Below are 26,957 nucleotides of genomic sequence, written 5' to 3'. Positions count from 1 at the left end.
CCATGTGATCTGATGCACCAGTACCAATTAGCCAAGTACTATTCAAAGAATTTACAAATAAAACACAACCTTTAGTTTTTATACTTGACTGGGCAACATTCACTAAAGGAGAACTTTTAGCAACATCCTTCTTCGCAGCTATATGTTCCTTTTTGGTCACTGTATAAAATCCCACCATTTCGGATACCCAATGACTTCATAGCACTTCTGTTTTGTGTGCCCCTTCTCTCCACAATGAGTACACTCAAGATCAAGGCGGAGGGGTCAAGTCTCTCTCTGAGAATTCTATGAACCTTGAGGTTGTCCCTTTTTATAGTTGAGTGCCATAACTGAAGACTCAGTTAAAGGTGCTTGAGTTCCCATCACCTGTTTGTGAACTGACACCCTTCATACTATCTGATAAGACTGTTCCAAAGTAAGTGGTGGGTCTTTTCAAAGAATTTCACCACGCACTTGATCATACATATTATCCAATCCAGATAGGAACATGTGAACCCTAAGACGTCCTACATATTTTTGTAGGAGGGCGATAAACTCAACACTTCCTCCTTTCACCGTGTTGCGCTAGTCAATCTCTTGAAAAATTGCTGCTAATTCATCATAATAAGTCGCAAGAGATCGACCAGTTTGTTTTGTTAAGAAACACTTCCTTTGTAACTCAAAGATTTGAGTTTCATCAGATGTGTTGGTGTACATAGCTTCAAGAGAGTCCCAAACTTCCTTCGCAGTTTCCAAACAAACATACATGTTCATTAGTGTTGTGGACATTGAATTACACAACCATCCTTTCACCTTATCGTTCTCTGAGCACCAATTTTCATACTTTTCACTCCCTTCTGCAGGCTTCGTTTTAGTACCACTAATGTACCCCCACATCTTCCGACCATTAATACGCATCTTCATGACCTTCAACCAAAGGGTGTAATTTTTCTCATCTAGGGTATTGCCAGTTGGGAAGGGTACATCGATGTGGTTATGAACAATGTGAGGATTATGGTTTGAGTTTGATGATACCATTGTTGTATCATCATTGGAACCCATTGAGCTTTCAATTTGAAATTCGCAGCGGAATTCAATTCGAAAGAACCAGGTTCAATTATCGAACCCACTCTGATACCATATAGAAACTAATACAAAGAATAAGAGATTTGAGAAGGACTAATTTTATTATATTTCGATGATTACAATGGAAGAAGACCTTCTCCTTATATAGTTACAATTGCTTGGACGCTAAGTAATTAAGAAATTACATATATAGGATATATTATAAGGAGTGTTTAGTATATCCTATATTTAGAGAATCATATATTAAGTATATTCTATATTCAATAGGAATTGCACTACTGCTGATCAGAAGAGTCAAGGAAGCTCCAATCAAACATGCAAGCAAAAAATTCACTAAAGCAATAGTGAAATGTATAAATTGAGGATCTGATTATGAAGAAACCCCAATTTTCATATTAGATTGAAGAGAGAGAGAAGAGAAGAGCCCTTTGGAATAGTTTTCAGTAAGCACCACCATACTTTGCTACCAAACTAATAAAAAGTTACTCCCCCTAACTAATAAAAAGTTACCTGGCGATTACAATTGGTGAAAAGTTACAAAGAGATCATGGGTTTGATCCAAAATTGGCTATGAAAGCAAAAAATTCTCCTATGGCTTGAAAATCAACTATCGTTTCCCCATTTTCTCAAGTTGGTAAAACTCAATAACCACAAAATACTGTCACCAGCTTCAACCTTAGGATTCTTAGCCTCATCTGAGGTATTTTCCTATCTGCAATTTTTCTTTTGATTAGTAAAGTTGAAATTTTATTATTGTCTCAAAAGTACATTAAAGACATGAACTCTATCTGGCTATCTATCACGACATAAAGACTAACCACACTTGCCCAAGGATGTTTACCTGTAGATTGACTAAGCCCATAATATTAGGATTGACACAAACCATGTGTGAGAGGGAAAAGCAATGAGGGAGGTCCTCATATAATCACCCTCATATCTAAGAAAACATCAAGCTGCAGACCACAACCCAAATCACCAGTTGATACTGTTGAAGTATGTAAAGTGTCTCACGTTTCTATAAGTGTGGATACGTATTTAGTAGTTGCTGCGTGATAATATATATAATAATGTAGGATATGATGACAAAGCTAATCTGGACGCTACACATAGCGACGACTAGTTATCTAAATAATTAAATAGAACTATCCTAACATCACCACTAACATGGTATCGGAGCATTAGGTTCAAATCTAAGTTTAGTGGTAGGCTAGGAGAGGTATCCCCAAAATCAATATACAAGAAAAAAAAATCAATTCTTTTTCAGTTTTAAATATTCAAGTTTCAATCTTTCTCATGAGAAGAGGGCAACAAAGTTTGAAGTTCTTCTGTCTTGATTCATAGGCGCGCGCCTATACTTTTGCCCTCAATCATAGGTGTGCCCATCTGTATGAAATAGCATGTTTCCACTGGTGTTTGCTGATCTAGTCTTCTCTTTCTCTAGATGAACTCTTTTTGAAAGCTTTTTGTTTGACAAGGCTCAAGCTTATCTGTCTTCTATTATTTTTGGTGGTAATTGTTTCTTTGAGTTGGAGATTTTATTTTCCGACGAGCAGATCTAGTGCTATTCTAGTTGATTTTTTTTATGCTCTTGTGTTACTGTTCACAGGCACTATTCACCATACTGTTCACGATAATATTCACCGTTGTTGTTTGCGATACTATTCACGGTACTGTTCACGAGTATTATTCATCGATATTGTTTGAGGTACTATTCATGCCACTATTCACCGGTTCGAATATTTTCTAGCCTATATATGCTTTGTCTATTGGAGTATGGAGTATTGTTATTTGAAGTGGGCATTGGTTGGTATTTAGTCGTATAAATTCGTCTTTGCTTGTTCAAGTTGGTATTAGTGAACAAAGTATTTGTCTTCCATTTCCGCATCCAAGTTACATGTTTGTTAAAATGTTCAGCTATGTTTTGTGGTAGTTATCCACTTACTCTAAGTATCTCTTATTTTGCTTTGTTCTTAGAAGTGGGTATTTGTTGGTTGTATAACTTTGGGGATGGTTAGCTTTTTGTTTGCGTTCGTATTTGGTTTCATCCGTTTCAAGTTCAAGTCAGAATAAACAAGTCTTTGTATGTTCCAACTTAGATTTGTATATTCCAACTTGAGGGGGAGAAAATGAAGATATAAGGACATTGAGTAGTATATGAGACAAGGAGAATATGGAGACGTATGTGGAAGAGTTCTCATGTCTTTATATTTCACTTTATCCCCCTCCCCCTTTTCATCTTAACAGTATGAGTAATGATGTCCCCACTATTCAACACTCATGTCTTAGGTAGCAGTCAAGCCTAAACTGCACTCATCTATTCAGGTAGTAGTCACGCCTAAATTGCACTCATCTATTCAGGTAGCAGTCACGCTTAAACTGCACTCTTCAGTATTCACTATTTAGGTAGCAGTCAAGCCTAAACTGCACTCATCTATTTAGGTAGCAGTCACGCCGCACTCATCTATTCAGGTAGCAGTCATGCCTAAATTGCACTCATTTATTCAGGTAGCAGTCACGCCTAAACTGCACTCATCTATTCAAGTAGTAGTCACACCTAAACTGCACGTACTCATCTATTCAGGTTGCAGTCATGCCTAAACTGCACTCTCCAGTCTTCAGTATTCAGGTAGCAATCAAGCCTAAACTGCACTTATCTATTCAGGTAGCAGTCACGCCTAAACTGCACTCATTTATTCAGGTAACAGTCACACCTAACTAACACTCTTCAGTCTCCATTATTCATGTAGCAGTCACACCGAAACTGCACTCATGTTTCAGTATTCAGGAGTACCCATAACAATATTTTGTTGACTTCAACAATGATATTGATAGTAGCAGCTAAGAAGCACACATCAAATCAGTGTTATTGTTTGCAATTTGTATTGTGACAGCTGTTTCGACCAAATATGATCAAAACACTAAGTGGTGACGAAAAAGATGAAGAACGTGGAAAAGTAGTGAAAAAGCGATGGTGATCAAGTGAATGATGAGACTGTACCTTTCGGTTGCCTACGTACCCAAATTATTGATGGGATCAAGTCTCAAGAACGTAGTTCTGTATAAAAAATAGTTTGGTATTTATATAGGTAGAGTAGAGACTCCTTGTAGCTCAAGTATTCTTGTAGCTTAAGTAATTGTAATTGAATATAACTCTCAACTGATAATTATCTCATTGATAAAAAACAAATCTGGACATAAATTAATGTACATTAGTGGCAAGCCATGTGGCTAAGGTTTAGCCTTAGACACATGAGTTAATGGGCTTGTACATTAATCTATGGTATTGCAAATTGGGCTTTAGCCCTGTCGATTAAATGAATAAAATAGAGACCCCTACTAAGGGACGTTTGCCATGTAGGTGGGGGTCGAAACACTGCCCCCTCTTTGGCATGCGAACAAAGTTCATATGGCAAAGAAGAGAAGAAAAATCAAGGAAAAAATGGAATAAGAAAAGAGTGAGCGGAATGTATAACAAAGTGTCGTGTGAACGTAAATGATAGGAAAATGGACAGTCGGGAAAAATTCGTGAATTATTGGGAACGAAATAATGTCAAACTAACGTATACGGGACGCAATGTAGTTAAATAAAATATGGCTGAAAATGCACAGAAAAAAATAAAAGATGCACATAAAAAATTGCAAAAGAAATTAATGGCCAAAACTGTACCTAACGCATTACGTAATAATACGAAAATTGATTTCGACGACGCATGCCAGCGGAATAGCGATATTAGGATTAGACAATTAAAATTAAATGTAGGGGCAGTTTAATAATAATAGAAAGAAAAGGAAATTAAATACAAATTGGATTCAAAGGTTTCGGATTAGATAAGAATGTGGAGTAGATAAGAATTAAGATTAGAGACGAAGTTGAATTAGAAAAGAATTCTACCAGCAATGGAAAACCAGCTTAGAAAAACCTTATATAAGTGCTGGCGCAGCACCATAGGGCTGAGCGATTCCTTCCGATAATTCGAAACCGCAAATCCCAATTCAAGAAAAGGCCTCGACGCTCATCAAACAGCCGTGGTCAAGACTCCCTGAAGTCACAGAAAGCTTGTCCTCTTCTGTAGTATCGCCAACACTTCTGCTCTAGAACGTTGTGTTTCGTTTTCGCGTTGACTAGCAGTTACGTTCTCTCTCCATCAAACTCTGCTTATATATAAACTTGTGTCGGTTTTCGGTTAGGCTCAGGGGACAAGGTTGGCTTACAAAACAACAGGACCTTTGGTGGCAGAGCATGCTAGCGACTCGCGTTCGTTCTTGCCCCATATCTATCGACGTAGATGGTCTGTGCAGCAAGTGGGAAGCCGGTACCACCAATCCCATAAGAGAAGTCTGCTTCGTTGTGATAGGCCATCGGTATGTGCTCTCACCATGAAGCTTCATGTTAATGCGTTGTATGTGCTATTGCCATGAAGCTTTATGTCCATGCGCTGTACGTGTTGTTGCCATGAAACTTTGTGTTTATGAGGTACTCACGTGATCTGGATTTTAGATTTTTGCACGATCAAATATCGCATGTCTCTACTGATTATCTTGTTTCTGATCTCGTGTTTGTTCTGTGATGGTGATACTGATGATGGCGCCCTTATTCAAAATCTAATTTGAACAAACACGATATGGTGCAGTGCCAGCAAGGGAAGGGCACCGTACCTGCGTCGCACTGATTTGGCCCAGTGCACCCCATTTGGATCAGGTGAATCCGGTTTTTGAGCTATCTGACCCGGGGGGTTTTTTTTTGGCAGCAAGTAGAAACGACCGTATTATACGGGCGAAAAATAATCGAGAAGAAGAAGACTCGATGACGATCGTAGACTTGGTGAGGTGGAAAGAAGGTGACATGTACAGCGAATACACGAAGTCGCGACGATGGTCAAATTAAGTTGCGGGAGTACAATTCCATTGAGTAAAGAAATTGCACAATTATTGGAGTGGTGGCAAATTGCACGGGGACAACTGCCAATTTCGTTATGGCTAATCTTTACGAGAGCGCACCGTTTACAAAATGAATTTAACAGAAGGTTCGGGGCTCAAGAATTCTTCGCGTTGATATAACCAAAAGCCATACTTACGAAAGGGTATATAAAATTTGAAGTTGAATTCAAGAATACAAATAGAAGATTTAAAGGGTTCTTGAAAATATATACCGGATGGGATAGATTTCTGTATCGCTTGCGAGGGAACTGGAATCCGACAGAGTTTAAAGTGCCGAACAAATTTTGAGGTAAGCCAAAACATTAGTATTGAAAATTGTACTACGAATAAATTGTTGACTAATATGAGTTATTTTTGTGTCTAACAGAAAACGCGAGTATACTACCAGAAATTGAATTGGACAAGGAAGTGGAGAATAACATTCGTTTTTTCTTTAATAAATGTTCCGACGAAATATTGGTAGATTTGAGCTACTTTGATGATATTGTTGATTTCAGAAACTATGGGGGAATCGAATGACGGCTTGATAGGTCAAGGGAGACACATAGTGAAATGGAGAACAGGAGTAAGAGACTCAAAAATGCAATATTTGGCAGCGATAGCGATAGTGAAAAAGAAGATGGAACGGATTTAACAAAACGAGAATTAGTACTATGCTTGCCAAGCACAAATAGCAAATTGTACAAAAGAAAATGTTTCACAAGAAACAGGGTGAACGAAGACCAAGAGAGACAAACAACGCGATTATGTATGATGCCCCGAGGGACGAGACTACAATGCACAAAACAGCCCATACGAAATATAAGATGTTCTCAACCCAAAGAAGAAAATGTATGTACCGTAGAAAAACATAGATATGTAAAACGGCCGGGGAGATGTAATATATCATTCTGCTTTGGTATATGCAGGAAAAGAATAGTTGGGAAGATAACGAAACAATGATACTTGCAAAAGATAGTGCAGCGAAGAACACAAAGTTGGTGAGAGAAAACACACGGCAGAGCAAAATGCAGGAGCAAAAAATCCCACGACCACTGACAAGTACTGTCAGGGGTAATACTATTCACAGAGAAAAACCACAGAATCTATTAACAGTAAGTTGATCATTGAATTTTATTATTGTGTTTGGACGGTAATGAAATTCGTGTCCAACACTAATCCATTGAAATTGGTAGATGAAGTAGAGATGCTTAAGTCTAGAAGACGAAGCGAAGGTATCGCCAGGGACCACGCCAAGTACCAAGGACACTGGCAGAAACTCAGAAAAAAAAAAAAACAAAGAAAAGAATATGTCCAAGCCAAAAGAAAATCAAGAATCGTGGTAAAAAAGAAAGAACGATGAAATGAGCGAGATATTGTGGGAGAATGTGGGGCCAACAATCCAAAGAATATGGGATAAAGACATTGTGTCGTGCCCAATGGAGGGGCTCGAAAAATATCGAAAATATGACCAAAACACCGAGAATATCGGAGAATATGACAGAGCAGTGTCAATGATTTTTGACAGTATGAACCAGGTATGTCAGTATTTTTTATTAGTTATCATAAATTTGTAATTAAGTCTGAAAGATTGATGAAAAACTAGATATCTTCCTGCCGCAGGTTAAAAGCGGTGGTAGTACGGACGAAAGAAATTCACGAAAAGGCCGCGAAGAAAAATTTCGTTTCGAATGATGTCAATGCACCAGAAGAAATAAAGAAAGTGAAGATACTCAACCGAAAATTGGAAGAAGCAAAAAAAGCGTTAAGAGGAACCAATAGAGAGTTAGAAGACGAAAACAATGACTTAATCAAGCGGACGGAAGAAGCAGAGCGGAGATCGTACGAAGAATTCGAGAAGGCCTATGAGATAACGGAAGAACACAAACGCTTAAAAACAGAGGTGACATAATTGAAGGCACTTGCGGCGACCAAAGATTAAGAACTTAAACATGCGCAAAAAGAGGTAGAAAAACTTAACAAGCGGATGACAGATTTAAACGAGCGGCTCATCCAAGATCACGTGCAAATGGCACATTGTGAATCGACCATAAGACAATTGACAGAGAACCTAACAGAAACGGGAGATGAACTAGAACGTGAAAAGATGAATTACAAAGATTTGTACGAGTTGTATAAGTGAAGAACTGGTAAGGAACCATTGTATTTTCCCAAACAAATTATTATGTGATTTTGTGAATGTAATACCAAAGAGCTAAAAATTCTATTGATAAAAATAAAAATAAAGTATGTGTTGGCAATTGAATATCGTTGCGATGTCAAATAACATCCATGTGGAAAACTGATAATGTTGTTGAGTTATGTAGATGAAATGAAATAGAATGAAACACTCCCAATGCTAACTTTAACTTGACAAAATGAGACTGAGCGAGCGCAAAAATGTTCAAACTCAAAACTGACGAAATGAAACGGGGTAACTTCGTCAGATGTTGTCATAGCGAGAGTAACGGACTAAGCGAGCGTAAAAACGTTCAAACTTAGACTGACAAAATTAAATGTGGTAACTTTGTCAGATTTTGTCGTAACGATAGTAACATACTAAGTGAGCGTAAAAGCGTTCAAACTTAGACTGACGAAGTGAAACGTAGTAACTTCGTCAGATTTTGTCGTAAATAATGATAGTAACAGACTAAGCGAGCGTAAAAGCGTTCAAACTTAGATTGACGAAGCTAAACGTGGTAACTTCGTCATATTTTATCATAGCGATAGTAACGAACTAAGCGAGCGTAAAAGCGTTCAAACTTAGACTGACGAAATTAAACGTGGTAACTTCGTCAGATTTTGTCGTAACGATAGTAACGGACTAAGAGAACGAAAAAGCGTTCAAACTTAGATTGACGAAATTAAACGTGGTAACTTCGTCAGACTTTGCCGTAACGATAGAAATGGACTAAGCGAACATAAAAATGTTCAAATTTAGACTGACGAAGCTAAACGTGGTAACTTCATCAGATTTTGTCATAACGATAGTAACGGACTAAGCGAGCGTAAAAACATTCAAACTTAGACTGACGAAGCTAAACGTAGTAACTTTGTCAGATTTTGTCATAGCGATAATTAGGTTCGCTAGAACCAAAATAATACCATTGGAACTGATGTGAAAGAACTACTTCTTTATTAATTACCGAGTCTTGAAAAATGCAAAGATAATAACGGAAAATAAATGACTGAACTGGAAACAAACTAAAGATTGTATTTTTTTTTCAGGATAACTGGAAAACAGTAACTAAAATCTACTTATAGAACTTGCGCAGATGAAACACATTTCACGGCTTATCGAGAACAGTCCCATCTAAATCTCGGAGAAAATAAGATCCTTTGGTGGCGGGGCGATCAATGATGTATGGACCTATCCAATTTTCTCCAAATTTACCGGAATCTATCAACCTCATCTTTCAACAGAGTACCCAGTCATCTTTCTCAAACACTTTAAGTCGAACTTTCTTATTATATTTTCGTTTGATATCAGCCTGATAATGAATTAACTGTTGAAGACCAACATCTCTCGTCTCATCTATCAAGGCTTTGGCTTGAGCAAGTGCTTGATCATTCGACTCCAATTCCACGGCAGAAGTTCGTGTGGTCGGATTCATCAATCTGTAGGCAAGACCGCTTCAGTACCATAAGCAAGATTAAACAGAGAAAATCCTGTTGAATGCTTAGGTTCGATAAGCCCACATAACCGCAAGAAGTTCCTTAACCCAATTTCCTTTGGCCTGTTGAAGTCATCGCTTGACCATTGCAAGAATGGATTTGTTAGTAGCTTCAGCTTGTCCATTAGCTTGAGGATGGTACGGTGCCGAGAAATTATGACTAATCTTCAAGTCAGAACAAAATTGTCGAATTTCTTCAGCATCAAATTGTTTTCCATTGTCGGAAGTCAATGATGTTGGAATACCGAAACGACAAACAATGTCACGCCATAAGAACTTTTTAACATCTGAAGCATGGATCTGGGCTAAGGGCACAGCTTCAGCCCACTTGGTAAAATAATCAATTGCGACTAATAAGAAACGAACACTGCCAGGAGCTTCCGGAAGAGGATCGACAATGTCAAGACCCCACTTCGCAAACGGCCAAGGGCTCAAGATTGGATGAAGTTCCGTCGCTGGAAGAGTTCCCATATTAGCATATTTCTGACAAGGAACACATTTCTCAGACAAACACTTAGCATCTTTTTGCATGTATGGCCACCAGTATCCTTGTGTCATTGCTCTATAAGTGAGACTTTGCCCTCGGGAGTGGTTCCCACATAGGCCTGAATGAATTTCTGCGAGGATGAGTAAACCTGCAACTCTGCTGAGACAACGAAGCATAGGGTTAAGACTTGTGCCTTTGCGATAAAGTTGCAAAAAACCGTCTGAAGTCGAGATGAGATAATATTTCCAAGCATCGGGTTAGACACGATCACCCAGTTTATGATCGGGAGGCAAGATGTGATCGTGTAAATATGTGATATAAGGAAGATGCCAATTATTCTCGTCACAAGGCATAAGCGAAAAACTTAGCTCTATATCAGGAACTTCTGGAGCATTGTCAGCTTCATGATCATCGTCGGTATGGACTGAAACAATATCATTGACAGGATCATTGGGGTCATCTGATAGCATAAGTTGTGGATCAAGTGTTTTCTCTGCAACAACAGCTTGATTATCAAGATCACGTTTGCGCTTCCAAGTCAGCACAAGAGATATCAAATTAGCATGACGCGATTCGTCAGAAAATGTCTGGACAAAAAAACAACTCTGAGTGATATACATATCGCGCAAATCCTCGATGGACAGATCGATATTCAGCTCCTTTTGAAATTCAATGGTAATCTGGCGAGGCTCATTTGACTTAACTGCCGCGGATAAATATGCGAGAGAATCAGCATGTCGCACATCATGACGCGGACGTTGTACAATACTGATAGATTCAAAATTTCGAGCAATCTGATGAATTAAGTCCAAATAAGCCACCATTCTCTCGTCACGAGCTGCATATAATCCTCCAAACTAGCTAGCAACTAACTTAGAATCTGTGAATAATTGTAACTTAGTTAAGCCGTGGGTGAAGAAGCGGTCGCAAAGCCACAAATGACTTAATTTTCGGCCTCATTATTTAAAGCGTCAAAACCCAAACACACGGACTTCTCAATTTTTTCTCCATTCGGCTGCAAGATTACACACCCAATACTGGAGACAGACTTATTATGCGAACCATCAATGTAAACAATCCAACAATCGGCAGATACATCTGATAAGTGTGGCAAGTCATCGCCCCCAAGAGATAGTGGTGTGTTGTCGACGATATTTTCTTCATCCAGTAATGCGTCAGACATAGGAATATCATCAATAGGAAAATCAATCATTAACGAAGCCAAAATTTGCCCTTTCTCAGCTGCGTGAGTTTTAAAAATAATGCTATGAGTGCTAAGGTAACTTTCCCATTATGCGAGGTGACTTGATTCCTGGGCATTGCGAAAAAGCTTTCGCAGTGGATATTCGGTATAAACTTTGACAACTCGACCCTAGAAATAAGGCTTAAGACGTCGGGCAGCATAAACCAAGGCTAATGCAATTTTTTCCACTCGAGAATACCTTGTTTCAGCTGTTGTAAGAGTCTTGCTAACAAAGAATATAGGATGACCATTGTCACCGTTGACAAATAAGACGGCGCTTACGGCATGATCAGTAGCGGCTAAATACAGACCTATTGTTGGACTGGCAAGAACTAGAGGTTGGACTAAGTATGCTTTCAAGTGACAAAATGCAAGTTCACAGTCCTCTATCCAAATTGATGTGTCTTTCAATGTTTGGAAAAAAGGACGACATCGCTCAGAATAGCGAGAGATAAAGCGATTTATGACAGCCAAGCGTCCTATAAGTCATTGAATCTCTTTCTTTGACGTCGGAGAAGGCATTTCAAGGATAGACCGAATCTAATCCGGATTTGCTTCAATTCCGCATCTAGTCATCATGTATCCTAAGAATTTACCAGACGATAAACCAAAAGAACACTTAGTCGAATTCAAATGCATGTTGACATTAGAGAGAGTCTGTCGAATACAGCTTGCAAATCAATAAGATGATCAGGTGCTTCAGTAGATTTGACAACCATGTCATCGATGTATGCTTCGACTGTCTTTCCAAGTAGATCAGAAAAAATAGTGTTGACTGGCTTTTGATATGTGGCTCCAGCGTTTTTGAGGACCGAAAGGCATTACACAGTAGCGATAAATTCTTTGGTGCGTAATGAATCTGATAAACTCTTGGTCCTCAATGAATAACGGAATCTGATGATAACCAGAAAAAATATCCAAAAAAGACAAACGCTGAAAACGAGATGTGGCATCGACCATTTCAGATATATGAGGCAATGGATACGGATGAATCGGACATGCTTTATTGAGATTTGTGAAATCGATACAAATACATAATTTTCCGTTCTTTTTAAGCACTGCGACTACATTTGACAACCATGTTGGATAAGTCACAGGCCTTATAAAATTAACAGACAAGAAACGGTCAATTTCCTATTAATGGATTATGCCATGTAGATGGATTTTGCCTAATGCAAATGTGACTAAGGTCAATACAGATGGAGCTGCAAAGAACAATCCTGGAGAAGCTGGTGTTGGTGCTGTTGGTAGAAACTTAAATGGTGAGTTTATCTTTGTCTACAGTAGAAACATTGGCATTGCAACAAACTACATGGCCGAAAGTGTACCGCTATACTTGAAGGCATGGAGATTGCAAGTCGAGAAAGGTCGAGCATCCATTTGGGTCGAATCCGATTCAAGGGCAGCGATAATGAGATTCAACTCACGGTAAAATTCCATGGCAGTTGAAGCAAAGATGGAGAGAATTGCAGACCAAATTGACCTTTTGTACTATCACTAATACTTGGCGAGAGGTGAATTTTACTGCTGATAAAGCCGCAAATTTTGGAGTAGAATTAGGTACTAGTACCAGTAATAGTTACATATGTGATGGTAGACCCCCATGGGTCTATAAATGGGAGGTACCAGACGAAATCTACTATAGATTTACTTGAGTGTGCACTGGTGACGTAGGAGTTTAGCACCCCTTACTCTCTAACACTGTACAATTTTTTTCTTTTCTGTTTTTCTCATTAATGAATTTCAATCCTATTTAGCAAAAGAAAAAAAGAGACGATCGATTTCTTCTTTCACTTTCATCTTTCTATCGGGGGCCATCCTTCGGGGCTTTTGTCTAACCGGCTTTGCATTGGGATCAATGTCGAGTTTATGACAAGCCACAGAAGGATCTATACCAGGCATTTGCTTTATTTGCCAAGCAAAAACATGACTATTCTTTCTCAATAACAAAATAAGCTCGCGTCTCTCCGCTTCTGGAAGTTCGGCTGAAATAAAAGTTGTCTCTTCAGGGAGTTGCCCAATTTGAACTTCTAAAAGTGGATCGACGGTCAGGGTCCTTCAATATTTCTATTGGCACAGTAAACTGAAGGTCCCAGATGCTGTAATTACTATTTGACGGCGTTGGAACTCAGAATAGTTTGTCCAACAACTTCAGACTTCTTATAATTATCGAGAACATTGTCGTGGCAAATTAGAAATGCAAGTTGATCGCTGCGCACTTTACAGACTTTACTATTGAATAGGAACTTGATAGCTTGATGATATGTTGAGACGACAACTTCCATATAATAAATCCAATCGTGACCAAGGATGACATTGTAAGGAGATTTACAATCCATCAATAGGAAATCAATATTGATTTCCTTCTACATAAGAGTGATTGGGAGAGAAACCTTTCCAACGCAATGAGTAGCGATACCATTAAAACCAACGATAGACACATTTTCAAGAGTGACCAAGTTATCAATAAAAGGAATACTGTGATAACACCCAGAAAACATAATGCTAGTTGAACTACCAGTGTCGATCATTATACATTGTACGCGCATACAACTAATATACGTAGTTATCACGACAACATCATAATTAGGAACATGCACTCCCATTAGATCTTGGTCAGTGAAACACAATGGTTCATCTTCAATAGTCTCTGTTTGAAAAGTTTTCACGAAATTGATCCCGTTAACTTCGTAAAAATTAGAAAGATATTTGACTTTAGAACGACGAGCATTTTTCCGCTGAGTATTGGACAATGAATCAATGACGGCATGTCCAACCTTAATGACATTGTGATCGGTTATAGTTAAAGCTTGAGTTATCATTTTTTTCTGCACATATTGATCAAGTTTCCCATTCTGCACAAGCTTTTCAATTCTTCCCCGCAAAGACTGACAATTCTCAGTCTCATGACCGTAATCATTATGAAATTTGCACCATAACGATTTATTGCGAGTTGTTTTAGTGTCGTCGCACAGGAGAAACAGCGGAGTGAGCAGACTTTTATCCTTGATTTTGTCGTAAACTACCGCATATTTAGTATTAAGTAGAGCTAATTCAAAATCAGTAAAAGGCTTTCTGGTCCTACTTGTGGAGTCTTCTTTCTTATACGGAGGCTTCTGATTGGGTTGTTGTTGATTAAAAGTCGGATTCTTCAATTTGTTTCATTGATCATTGAAATCTTTTCCTTTCTTATCGTTGTCACGAGAAGTTCGAGCAACCGTGTCGTCCTCAACATTGATAAATTGTTGAACTCGCTGGTATAACGTACGTTGGGAAGATGGAATATCCCGAACAAGAGAGTTGTACAACCCGTCTCTATCAAATAAGATAGCTTCTTTAAAAGCGTAGACCACTATTATATCAGACTGCTCGGAAATCTCAGCTGTAGCTTGGCAGAAATGAGTGACAAAACTACAGAGAGTTTCATCACGTTGTTGCTTGATGTTGAAAAGAACTCAGACATCATTTGGACGTTTTAGATTATGATGAAAACGTTTTGAAAACTTTTCGGTTAAGTCCTTGAACTAGCGAATAGATCATGGGGGTAATTCGCTAAACCATACCAACACTTCCCCTTTTAATGTAGAAAGGAAAAATTTGCATTTTAAAGCATCATCACCTCCCGATAAAACCAGTTTGTTTGTGAAATTAATCACATTAAGTATAGGGCAGCCCTCGACATCATCATATTGATCAAACTCTGGCTATTTGAAGTCTTTGTTATGAGTAGCTCATTGGACGACAAGAGAAAATTTGTCCAAAATACCATCTTCAACTGCCAGATTCTTTAATGTCGATTCAAAAGGATCGCTGTCCAGAAGAGCTTTTTTAATAATTTCTTTAACAGGTTGAGAAGTCATTAGATCCATATCTGCTAGCTCGTAATCATAGTCGTGATGACGCCTATGGGAACGAACGAAACGAGAAGAAAACGACGAAGATTCATCGTGACTGTGTAGAGAGGATTGTGGACAATGTGGTGTAACTACAGTATGATATCCTTCGGAATGATAAGAATTGTGTGGCTGTGGTATATCTCAAAATTGATTGTTTCGATCATGAGTGCGACCATTATTCTGTTCGTCACCCAAATTTCTCGGGACTGGCCGATAATCCGTAGGACCTTAGGGTGTAGGCGGACGGTTATTAGCATTACCTTGCCTACCAAGAATGTGATCGGGTCTCGGCGGAGGTCGGGGAATTCTGTTCCCATTACTTGGAACTTGTTGATGGCTGTTGCGAATATCGTGAATCTCATCTTTACCACTTAAACGATCTCATACACTGTCATGTCGTTGGCGTGTGTTACATTGTGGTGTGACATATACAACATCATCTGTGAGTGGAGTGGATCATTCCAGATGACACTTGTAGTAGTTGTTCTATTTTCGGACATTCTTGAACTTTTAAAGAAGTGCTTCGCGAGATAGTTGATTGACATTATCCGCATCAGATGATGGAGAATCGTCAGAGCCAATAACCTCGCGCTGAATAATTTGGCGCATTGGTGGAACGACAGTATTAAGAGGTATTAGTCCGTTATCGCCAAGTTGACCTTGACCATCATGGTCATGATGATCGTCAGTAATTGTATTGGGACCTTGAGCTCTTTGAGTATGTGTCATAACTTTGGCAGAACGTGATCAAGGGTGTGGAATAAGAACCGCAGATGGCGCCAATTATGTTTCGACCAAATATGATCAAAACACTAAGTGGTGACGAAATGACGAAAGAGATGAAAAACATAGAAAAGTAGTGAAAAAGCAATGGTGATCGAGTGAATGATGAGACTATACCTTTCGGTTGCCTACGTACCCAAATTATCGATGTGATCAAGTCTTAATAACGTAGTTCTGTATAAAAAAATAGTTTGGTATTTATATAAGTAAAGTAGAGACTCCTTGTAGCTCAAGTATTCTTGCAGCTTAAGTAATTGTAATTGAATATAACTCTCTACTGATAATTATCTCTTTGATAAGAAACGAATCTAGACATAAATTAATATACATTAGTGGCAAGCTATGTGGCTAAGGTTCAGCTTTAGACACATGAGTTAATGGGCATGTACATTGATCCATGATATTGCAAATTGGGCTTTAGCCCTATCGATTAAACGAATAAAATAGAGACCCCTACTAATAGACGTTTGCCACGTAAGTGGGGGTCGAAACAACAGCCATAACAACAAATGGAGTAAGCAGCAGCCAAAAAGAAAGCCACTAAACATATGTTATGGTTATAGTTTGTGACTATGAGACTACTTCAATATTCAGGTTAGGCCATTGCCTAAACCAACAGTTTCACTTTCTAAAATGTCTCAACAGTTGTTTGAGTTCTTCAACTAAAAACAGTTTTATGCGAAAGGGGGAGCAATATTCTTATATTTATTTCTGTCATCCAAGTTGTAATATGCATAATTTGCGTAATTACAGCTTGAGGGAGAGTGTTGAAATATGTAAAGTATCCTACGTTTATGGAAGTGTGGATATGTATTTAGTAGTTAGTACATGATAATATATATAATAATGTAGGATATGATGACAAAGCTAATCTGGACACTACACATAGCGACAGCTAGTTACCTAAATAATTAAATAGAACTCTCCTAGCATCACCACCACTAACAGATACCGAGACTTTAACCTCCCACCCACTGAATGCCTAGATAAAGAAGCACGCAACTATATGGAACTGAACTTTATAAGACGTGCCAATACCCGAAACTAAGTTTCAGATTCACCCAATCAAAAACCAACTCAGAGAAATGATGGGCTCGTCTCTCTTCTTAAGCACCTAGCCAGAACCATCTTGTTCCTTTGACCAAGGAAATCACCTTCTGGCAGTATACCACTGTGATCGTCTCTGATTATTAATGACTAGTCGATTCTTGTGTAAGTCAAAAGGATGTTAGCATCATAAATATTGTTTGCCACTAGAAGCTACTTCTTAGACCTTGAGCTTTACGAAGATTTGATGTTTATTATTATTATTATTTTCCAGAAACTAAGCTTTTATAATTGAACAACCCGAGTTTTACATGTACCAACAGCATCATATAACACATTCATATTTACAAAGCCATCACACAGAAGAAAAAACAAGAAGGAACGACAAGGCCAAGTTGAGTTCTCAACAGATTGTTGTCCTTGCAATATTATGAAGTACCAACAGAACTTGAGCTCTTCAAATTGTGGCAACACTCTGTAACTCTTGACAAAATCCAATTGCATATAAAAGTTTCGTCTGTCATAACTTCGAAAAGCAATTGAGAAGCGGTATCTGGTTCTATTTTCTTGTAATTTGTCCTTAGCAAAAGTTGAACACCATATAGTAGAGAAAAGGAATTCGGCTTCATTGTTTGTTGGTGAAAAATAAGTACTGCTGCTCCCATTAGAAACTTTCCTTCTGAATCCCTAAGGTCTAAGGATACATGCATCCCCTGCATAGCTTAGGTTTCCTAGTGAAGCACCGTCACTATTCAGTTTTACCCATCCTATATTAGGGGGAAACCATTTAACATAGACTGGAAATTTCTCCTTTTGAACTCTCTGTTCTCTAACCTCCTGAACCATTTGTATAGTTTCTTTCGTTTAAATCTCGTGTCATTTCTTGGTGCCCATGTACTCCACAAAATTCCAGCAAAATAGCAAAACTGCACATCACATCTTGCATTCTTTCTATCCCGTGCAAGAGTTCTAAACTGATCCTTAAAACTACTACCACTTGAAAACCTCCCATCAATTATTCCACTGAAATTTGTTCCACATACACCAAATAGCTCCAGAGAAAGGGCGCATTTGTCTTGGACGTGAAAATGATGAGATGCCAAATAATCTGCAGTTGGGACGACACCTTGCATGCATTGCCATATGAATTATTTTTGTTTGAACGTTCAAACTTTTGTCTTCCGAATATATCTGAAAAGAGAATCTTCATTAACCACAGTATCACTAGTTCACTACCATTGATCAGCTGAATGCATCTATTATATGCAGATTTGATAATATACTTTCTAGAGTCATCCCATCTCCAAACTAATACGGATTGCACAATTGTTTCAAAATGCTAACGGCCAAAATTCATTCTGCCTATTCCAGTCCCAGCTATTCGTGTCTGGATCAATAAAATCTGAAACTAATTCAAATGGACATTTTATAAGGTTTGCCTGTAAGTACCTGGAGCTCACTAGAATGAGGAATCCATTTGTATGTTGTATGTGATTTCGTTTTTCACTATTACTTGGAATTGATTTTCGTTAATAATCATAAATAACCGAAGTATATTTAGACATTTAGTTTAGCCAAGGACCTTCCTTCGAAAGTGTGTTATGAGGTGTGTCCAATAGTCCATTGCTTAAAGACTGACAACTTCCTAAGGATTAAACTTCGGTTCACTGATAATAAAAAACTGTAGGAACTACCGAAAAGAACAAAACAGAAACAACAAGAATCCCTCTAATTACAGTTGTTGGCAGTACGTTAGTTCAGTACAATCCAATAATACTCAACATATATATATGCAATAATCGGTGACACCTTCATGTTTAAGTATGTAGAATTGAGCATATAGTTTGTCCAAGACATCTTTTCCTGCAGTTCAGTACGTACTCTAATATGTTAATCTAAGCATACATTTCAAATTTTCAATAGGTGATTTTAAACGTCTAGAAAGTAACGTCTTAATTGACAGATAGTTTTTAAGAAATACAAGAGAGAAATAGAAACTGGGCAGTTATAAACTTGTCAGATTTCCTCATTACATTTATCAATAGCCTGGATGGCTGTATGTAATGTCTCCTCTGATATTGGTTTAGTTATAACAAAATCCATGCCAGCTAGAAGGATCTGTTTATGTAGCTCGGCCTCTGTATGAGCTGTTAGTGCGATAATGGGGAATCTCACATTGTACACCTTCTCCTCCAACCGTATTTTTCTGGTTGCTTCAAATCCATCCATGATTGGCATCTGAAGAAGAAGAAACGAACGTTAATAACACAAGTCTCAACAGCAAAAAAACCCTTTTCTTGACATTTATAAAAGTGTACCTCTAACATCTACAAACAGTTCACAGGAAAATACATGTTATATATAGTTAATTATGACAGGTTCTAGTTCTAGATATATAACATTAACTATGAGAACATAGTTTTTAGAGAAAAATAATGAAAGAACAACTCATTGTAGAACATGTTATAATTTACCTGACAATCCATGAAAATATAATCGTAAGGAAGATTTGAAGATATCCCATCACTCTCTCGAAGAGCTTTGCATACTTGTGTAACTGCTTCTTCCCCATTTTCACAACATTCAACAGTTGCACCTTGTTCCTTAAGAGTTCTAGTGGCTATCTTGCGTAAGATCCAAGTGTCTTCAACAACTAAAACTTTCTTTCCAGCCAAAAGGTTATTATACCTTTGAATACTACCAACAATCTCTTGAAGTTCTTGGAGAGCAGAATATGCAGGTGCACTTCCTGAATCAGACTTCATATAGTTTCGACCTGTAGAAGGACCAGGGTCACTAGAAGGTTGTCCAATATTTCCTGTAAAATTTGGTTTATATCCTTCGATTGTTGTAGCACCCCCGAACTCTGGCAGCATTTTTAGCAGCTGATACAAGCGAGTCCCATGAAGTGGTTTGCTCACAATAAGTTGACACCGGGCTAGCTTTTTCTCTTCACGTCTTCTTGCTTCAACATTTGTTTGGGGCGTATATAACCAGACAACACTACATCTAATGTCATATATGTCTTTCTTAAAACTTTCTAAAATCGAACACAACTCTGAGAATTGATCACTACTGAAATGAGCGGCACTGAAGTCAATAATGGCGAGTACAAAACTTAAAGTAGTCTTAGTATTTCTTTTTCTATGATAAGGCGACGTAGAGTCCATTTCTTCTCCAACATTTATGCGCACATCATTTCTCCCCAGACTAGTATCGCGAGATGCTGAGTTACTCAAGTAGTCACTACCCAAATCAGACTTTCCAGAAGAACTTAGATGAGCGAGGTGCCATTTGTGTTTTATCCTCTCAAGAGTATGAAAAATATTTTCCACTTCATCCACAGTTGAAACTTTTGCCCCTGCAGTTTCAAAAAATCTTTGTACCATTCTTCTTCTTTCACCTCTTTCAGTGAATAGTACAACATGCGAACCTTCTGCTCTCGGACTCTGGTTCCTAATATTTAGCTCTAAATTCTGGCTAATCTCCATGGGAAATCGATCAACGAGTAATCTAGTGTTCTCTCCTTCAGCAGCTGAAGTACCAGAAGCAGTCTCACATGCAGAAAGGAAAATGTTGAATCTAAAACAAGTTCCTCTTTCAGCAAAATCCTTATCTACTATTCCAATATCTCCACCCATGAGACGCACCTGGTGCATGATTAAAGCAAGTTATGAAACATGGCACTTGATATATTGATCAATCTATATGAAACATGTCTAATAAATCGACCAGTACCAAAAACTGAATATTATGTCACTTGGTTCAGGTAATTCTAGAACATCAGTATTATGATAATATACAGTACCAAATATATTGAAAATATTTAGGGACAGAAATATTTTTTACAATGATCTTAAAATGTCTGTAGGTCTAGAGTACTTACTATGGATTGCACAATACCAAGTCCTAAGCCAGTTCCTCCATGTTCGAGGGCTGTTCCTTTAACTTGAACAAAGTCCTCAAAGACAGATTTTTGTTTCTCCCTTGGGATACCCTTTCCAGTGTCATCCACCTCAATTACAAACTCAACAGAATTTTGACGTTGTTGAGCCGCATGTAGTGAACGCAAGTCACTGCAAGTTTCATTATTCTTGTAAAGAAACCGGGGTATATATTTCCACACACCGGTATCCTTAGAAACAAGAACAGAATCTTTTGCACTTGATTTCTGTACCCACGCACGAACTGCTATATGCCCTTCTGATGTGAACTTTATAGCATTGTGGAGTAAATTATTCAAGACTTGTTTAAGCTTTCCACGATCACCATTAACAAGGGAATGCTTAAGCACTGATCCATCACAAGGATCCAAAACCAAATCGATACCTTTATCCTTGGCAACCGCGTAATACAAATTAGCAGATTCCTCAAGGATTTGTGCCAAATTAAAATCTTGCTCTATGAGTTGCATCTTCCCAGCTTCAATCTTACTAGTATCAAGAACAGAGTTTAGTAATGCTGCAACAAGTTTTACAACCATATAAGAGAAGGAGAATCATCATTCATGCACTGTATATTTTCTCTGATTGTTATCTACTAATAAAATAAGAAACAACTAACTGGTAAATACAAATATGATCTTTTGAAAACCAATTTTTTGGATGGAAAAAGTATGAGCATGCAATAAAAGTTATAAAACTCACCTAGAAGGTCTGCAGTAAAAATTTTCATCTGCTCCAAATTCATATATAACTCTGAATTTGGAAAAACCTCAGCTTTACAGAGGGCAATTATACCATCCAAAGCTGCAAGGGAAGAACGTACATCGTGACTAGCACTCGCAAAGGCTAAACTCTTGTTCATGCTTTTCCTTTCTGCCTGTCGTGTTGATTCCATTTGTTTTATCAGTGAAGCGCAGAGATACATCTCTCTTCCGACAGTTCGAATAATCAAGTATAAGAAGGAGAAAATTGTTGCAACTAGAGATATAAGCAATACAATCAGAAGCACCACTGCTGTCTTGCTATGTCTATGGACCACTCCAACTAATCCCTTGTGAGGATAAACCATTAAAGATACCTGCAAAACAAAAAATTCCAAAATCAAAACACTATTTCATCCAATCTATCCGGTTCAACATTCATGTTGTTTCAGTATCTGTCAGTAACATGTACGACACCATAGTAACTCTTTTCCAGAAATATGCACCTAAAGCTTTCAACTCTTTTTCATTCCATCTTTCCTTTAGCTAAATAAGGTGTTAAAGAACAAATGAAGCAAGAAGCCTCTAGATACAGTTCACACAACTACTAACTAACGATATCCAAACTTACAACTTTCCATGTATAAAAAATTAACTTAATTGAGACTAATAAAACTAATGCAAGGAAGTAGATTTGAGGAGTATTTTCATTTACAGGAATACCATGTATAGGAGAGAAGTTGATCGAGCTCTTGAATGACATTTTGTCTCAATGTAAAAGGGAAATATAGACAAGAAAATTTATTTACCACATTATGTGCATGTAACCTGAAGGTTTGTATATTCATTTGTGGTTGAAACTTGAAAGAGTATTCATTAATGACTTATAATTTATAATGAGAGTAGCAATCACTTTCATTGAATCGCAAATACATATAATATTTGTAACTAAAATGTTCTTTAGACTGAAAAAGAGACATTCAGTGTTAGTCTTGAGTGCGAGAAACAGGAAAACATTATAATGTACTAATATTACTATATACCGTATTGTAAGCTTGACTATATATGGGAAGACAACTCTGAGTATCATCACATTATGCTAATTATTATTATAAATAGTTATGAAGACATACCGATGGAACTCCAGCTATCTCAAGTGGCGCACAATACACCATGTACTTTGTTCCCCTGATGTCCACATTTTTATTTCTCAATGTCTCATCACTGGGCTCACAGGAAACATCGATCGTTTGTGGAGTGTCTAGATCTTCAGTAGAGTTAGCGAGAACAATTGAAACTGTGCCATTATTGAGCTTCACTTGATGAGGCCCAGTTTGTGCGAGAGATATCCCATCCTTTGTAGCTAAATACAAGTCTCCACCATGAAGGTCTATCCCAGAGATTGCATCAATAAAATATTTCACTGGAAACCCGAGAGAGACCACTCCCTAATCCATCAACAGCCACTGTGCTAATAAACAACTGCTCTTGATCTTTGCCCCATCCTCTTCCTAATGAAGCATAACCATTCGAGTTGCTTAGTAAGTCTTTATGAAGCCAACTTGAGTCAATGAAGCTTAGGCAATTCAGACTTCTCTCGTCATCATATCGCCTCCCTGTGTAGCTGTCTACTTGTTGGGTGTAACAGCTGGTGGTGTTTGAGTATAGAACAAGAGTTTGATTGCCTTCAGTGTAGTAGGAATAGATAAAACTTTCTGAACCAATATAGGATATCTGTGACAAACTAAGAGTCTTTAATGCTACAAGCAGATGAGGAGCCACCTATAAACACAAATGAAATAATAGTCAGTTCCTTATTTCCTTGATACTTAATATGAGTTATATGAAAGTACTGGGGGCATGTCAATGATTGGATGCTTACCTTACTTTCAATTGTAGACAGTGAGGGTTTGGTTGCATTGAGAGATGAACTTACAAGTCGGGCTAAGTTTACTGCAGATGTATTAGCCGGAAATATGAACTTCCCAGCAGTTTCAACATGCAAAAGCACTTCTTTGTGGACAGAGTGAGAAGCAAATTCGGAAGCATCTTCAACTTGTTTGTTCATAACAAACCAATTCAAAATCACTAGAGAGGGTATAACGAACACCATAAATGCCTGCACTTCTGCAAGTATTATATTCTCGACAAAAAATGTGTATAACAAGAATATCAAAGATCAAAAAAAGAAGAGAAACTAACCAGAGAAACAAACAAACATTTGGGTTGCTGAGCTACTGATGACCTGAGCTTCATTGGTGTTATTTTTTATTGAATGCCTTTGTATTCTGCAATTCAGCATATACTAAGCATAAGTCCTTACAATACTGTTAAACCTACCTGAGAAGAAGAGTCCAAGAAGAATGCACTCTACTTGGCGTCTTCACAAAAAACCATCACCAAACCTTATTATGTCTCCAAAGACATGCATCCATTATGCACAGTTCTCTTTTGAAAGGAAGTTTTCCCAAGACTCTGTAACTAATTAATGGGCTATAGATTAAGTGAAGACGTCAACTTTATCTGGCATTTCAGCTGAAAATTTAAAGCTAAACCATCAAATACTAACAATAACCGTCCGCTCTTTCCATACGACCTAAGTTACATTTTCTTAAATATGTGACTAACATCCTTCTTTTTATATAGCAACTATTCTATATGATCAGGACACACATTCATTAATTATGTAATCATTCTGTGTACCGTACGCAGTTATGACTATTCTTAATTCTGATCGACACTGATTAATTACTTCAAGGACCGACAGAGAATTATGCACAATATGGATACATCAGATAAACTTCCATGCACTATAATCACGTACGCTTATCGCCCCATCCCCCAAACACTCACACATAAACAGAGAGACACACGCAAACAGAGGCTTCTGCTTCATATAGGCTGTTAACAAACATACAGCGGAACAAAGGAGAAGACACTCCATTTTAGGCTCAATCTGGTGGTTGATGCCCTCTACTTTCTCATGTACTCATGTCATACATTTCTTTGTATTCTGAAAACCATGCTCTAGCTACCTGGGTAATCAGTTCCTATCTGTGAAAGATATTACAAATTTCAAGGCCATCAGTTTGAACAGAGTTTTCCTTATTCAATTCTATGATAGAGTTTCTTAGTGTCTTTCTTATGGCATTTGTGGATAATGAAATATGGATCATGGTCAAACCACTACAAGAACTCCACCTTTTCTAAGTACTTATGGTATTCAAGTTTTGCTAGCTTCGACAGAAAGTGGAAGAAAGCTCTAGCTAGCAAAATATAATGGAATTGGTTACTTACATATCTATCTAGTCATAAATGTATACTCAGCTTGATAAGCTTAAGAGTCGATGTGTTACAGTTACCAGTGAGTTAAGTATTGATCAAGGAAACATCAAACATGTCAATCGAGAATCACGTATGTTGAATGAGACAGTGCATGTAAAGCTTTAAAGTTCCACAGAAATCGAACTAGACTAACTAATTCAGCTTAAATTAACTATTTAAGACCTTTTCTTGTCTTTTGGATTGAGATTAATCGACAAGATCTAGCAAGGATAGTTGTATTTGTCCTTAACAATGTGATTTTTTCATCACAAGCTAAAAATGCAGTACAAATTAAGCTGTGTTAGGGATTCTTAGAGAACTATATATAGTGATCTGCAGACTGCAGGCAGTGATGTACATTAGGGTTATCATAATAACATTTATACTACTAAATAGTGCATATGTGTTTCTTTGTGCTGATTGAGTTAATATGCGAAAGTTCTAGACGAAGTATTCTCTTGCGGCCATATGATCTAAATCTTACAACTTTCAGGATTCTTTTCCACATTTGATGAAGAAACTAAAGCAAATGTGGAAAATGCATAAATTGATGAACAAAATTTACAACCTAGTATGCAATTCCCTACTTCAGCATTAGGGATGAATAAAGAGATCAGACTGAAAATGCATAGTTAACTAAGCCTTTGGCTCAACATATGAACTTCGCCCAAACCAATAATCTCGTTTTTACTTAAATAACAACAGCATATATGCCCAATTCCAAAATAAGGAGCGGTAAAAATAAGAATTTGAGATCCACTAATCCACGTGAAATTCAGAACGTACTTTCAAATTCACTAGGATTTTAGTATCCACATTAAAGGTCAGGGAAAGAAAGACATTCAACCGAGAGTCCGAGACCACATGCAAAATGAGGTACCTATTAGTTCCCTTTGCATTAAACCATGGTCTTGATTGGTACTATTCAGGTTTAAGTTTAACAGTTTAAGGTAGAAACCTAGAAATCGTACAAAGAAGAAATCTGAATTCTGAGATAGTACATTAAGAAAGCTAACGAAGTAGTGTTATTTACCTATGAAAGAGCTACTTCTGGACTTCCAAAACTTGCATGAAAGTAGAAAAAAGACTTGTCCTACTCTGTCTCCCAAGATGTCATAGGCACTAACACATATAAAAAGGCAATACAGTACAACGTACAATCCTAAGAAACGCTGACCCCACTTTTGATTGGAGAGAGAGAAGGAGAACAAGAGTCAACGAGAAGTATAGTATAGTGGACTTTGGTTCTTCTCAAGTCAATCACTGTTGAAAGATGTTTGACAAAATCCTTCTCTTTTTCCTTATTTACGACTTGTGAACTTTTCATGTCAAAAAAGGTATATAAAATCTCTTGGGAAACTCAGTAAATATTTTTCCAATTAAAATTTTCTATCTATGGGAAGATGCACTTTTATTCTATCTTTAAAGCGATTAAAGGCCTTTTTCCCATAAGGGGAAGCAATAAATAGTTGTTGATATGATGCTTTGAATCCATTGAATTTTGATTAGGTGCTATTTTCAGCAGCCTAAAACACATGGGCCAACCAACCCTGTTTTGGCTGATGTGGCTAGGTGTGATATTTGTTGAGAGTTGAGACTATACCGATGTAGTGATACTTATATTGATCGAGACCAAATAATATCAAGCACAAAAGATGAATATGATGATTGAATAATGGCATAAACACATAAAAATAATGATAACAGTAATACAGTCTGTTAAAGATTCTAGGATAAATAATATCCATTGTTAATTTGAATAAGGTATTAGTTAGTTATTCAGTTGCGGAATAGGATAGTGAGAATTTAAATGTTCCTATACATTTCAAAGAAATTTGAAAAACCAGACTCACAAATAAAAAAAATATGTTGATCA

General features: G+C 37.6%; 3 protein-coding genes across 3 annotated transcripts; all 3 read right to left on the bottom strand.

Annotated features, from left to right (window-relative positions):
- Positions 1-564: 564 nt before the first annotated feature.
- Positions 565-1,017, bottom strand: LOC147498542 (uncharacterized). Its single transcript, XM_086563266.1, has one exon. It carries the CDS (start codon positions 1,015-1,017, stop codon positions 565-567), a length of 453 nt encoding a protein of 150 aa, XP_086419392.1.
- Positions 1,018-9,398: 8,381 nt separating this feature from the next.
- LOC147498541 (uncharacterized) lies at positions 9,399-10,214 on the bottom strand. The gene is made up of 3 exons (XM_086563265.1): positions 9,915-10,214; positions 9,736-9,821; positions 9,399-9,615 (listed from the first exon to the last, which is right to left on the bottom strand). The coding sequence occupies exons 1-3, from the start codon at positions 10,212-10,214 to the stop codon at positions 9,399-9,401; spliced, it is 603 nt and encodes a 200-aa protein (XP_086419391.1).
- Positions 10,215-19,128: 8,914 nt separating this feature from the next.
- Positions 19,129-24,914, bottom strand: LOC147498540 (histidine kinase CKI1-like). The gene is made up of 8 exons (XM_086563264.1): positions 23,977-24,914; positions 23,640-23,876; positions 23,173-23,539; positions 22,891-23,120; positions 21,759-22,134; positions 20,999-21,573; positions 19,587-20,762; positions 19,129-19,350 (listed from the first exon to the last, which is right to left on the bottom strand). Exons 2-8 carry the CDS (start codon positions 23,868-23,870, stop codon positions 19,129-19,131), a joined length of 3,177 nt encoding a protein of 1,058 aa, XP_086419390.1. The 5' UTR covers positions 23,871-23,876; positions 23,977-24,914.
- Positions 24,915-26,957: the final 2,043 nt, after the last annotated feature.

This window comes from Coptis chinensis, chromosome 5 (genome assembly GCF_015680905.1).
Source record: "Coptis chinensis isolate HL-2020 chromosome 5, ASM1568090v1, whole genome shotgun sequence".
Classification (NCBI taxonomy): domain Eukaryota; kingdom Viridiplantae; phylum Streptophyta; class Magnoliopsida; order Ranunculales; family Ranunculaceae; genus Coptis; species Coptis chinensis.
This window is presented reverse-complemented; position numbering and strand designations above follow the sequence as displayed.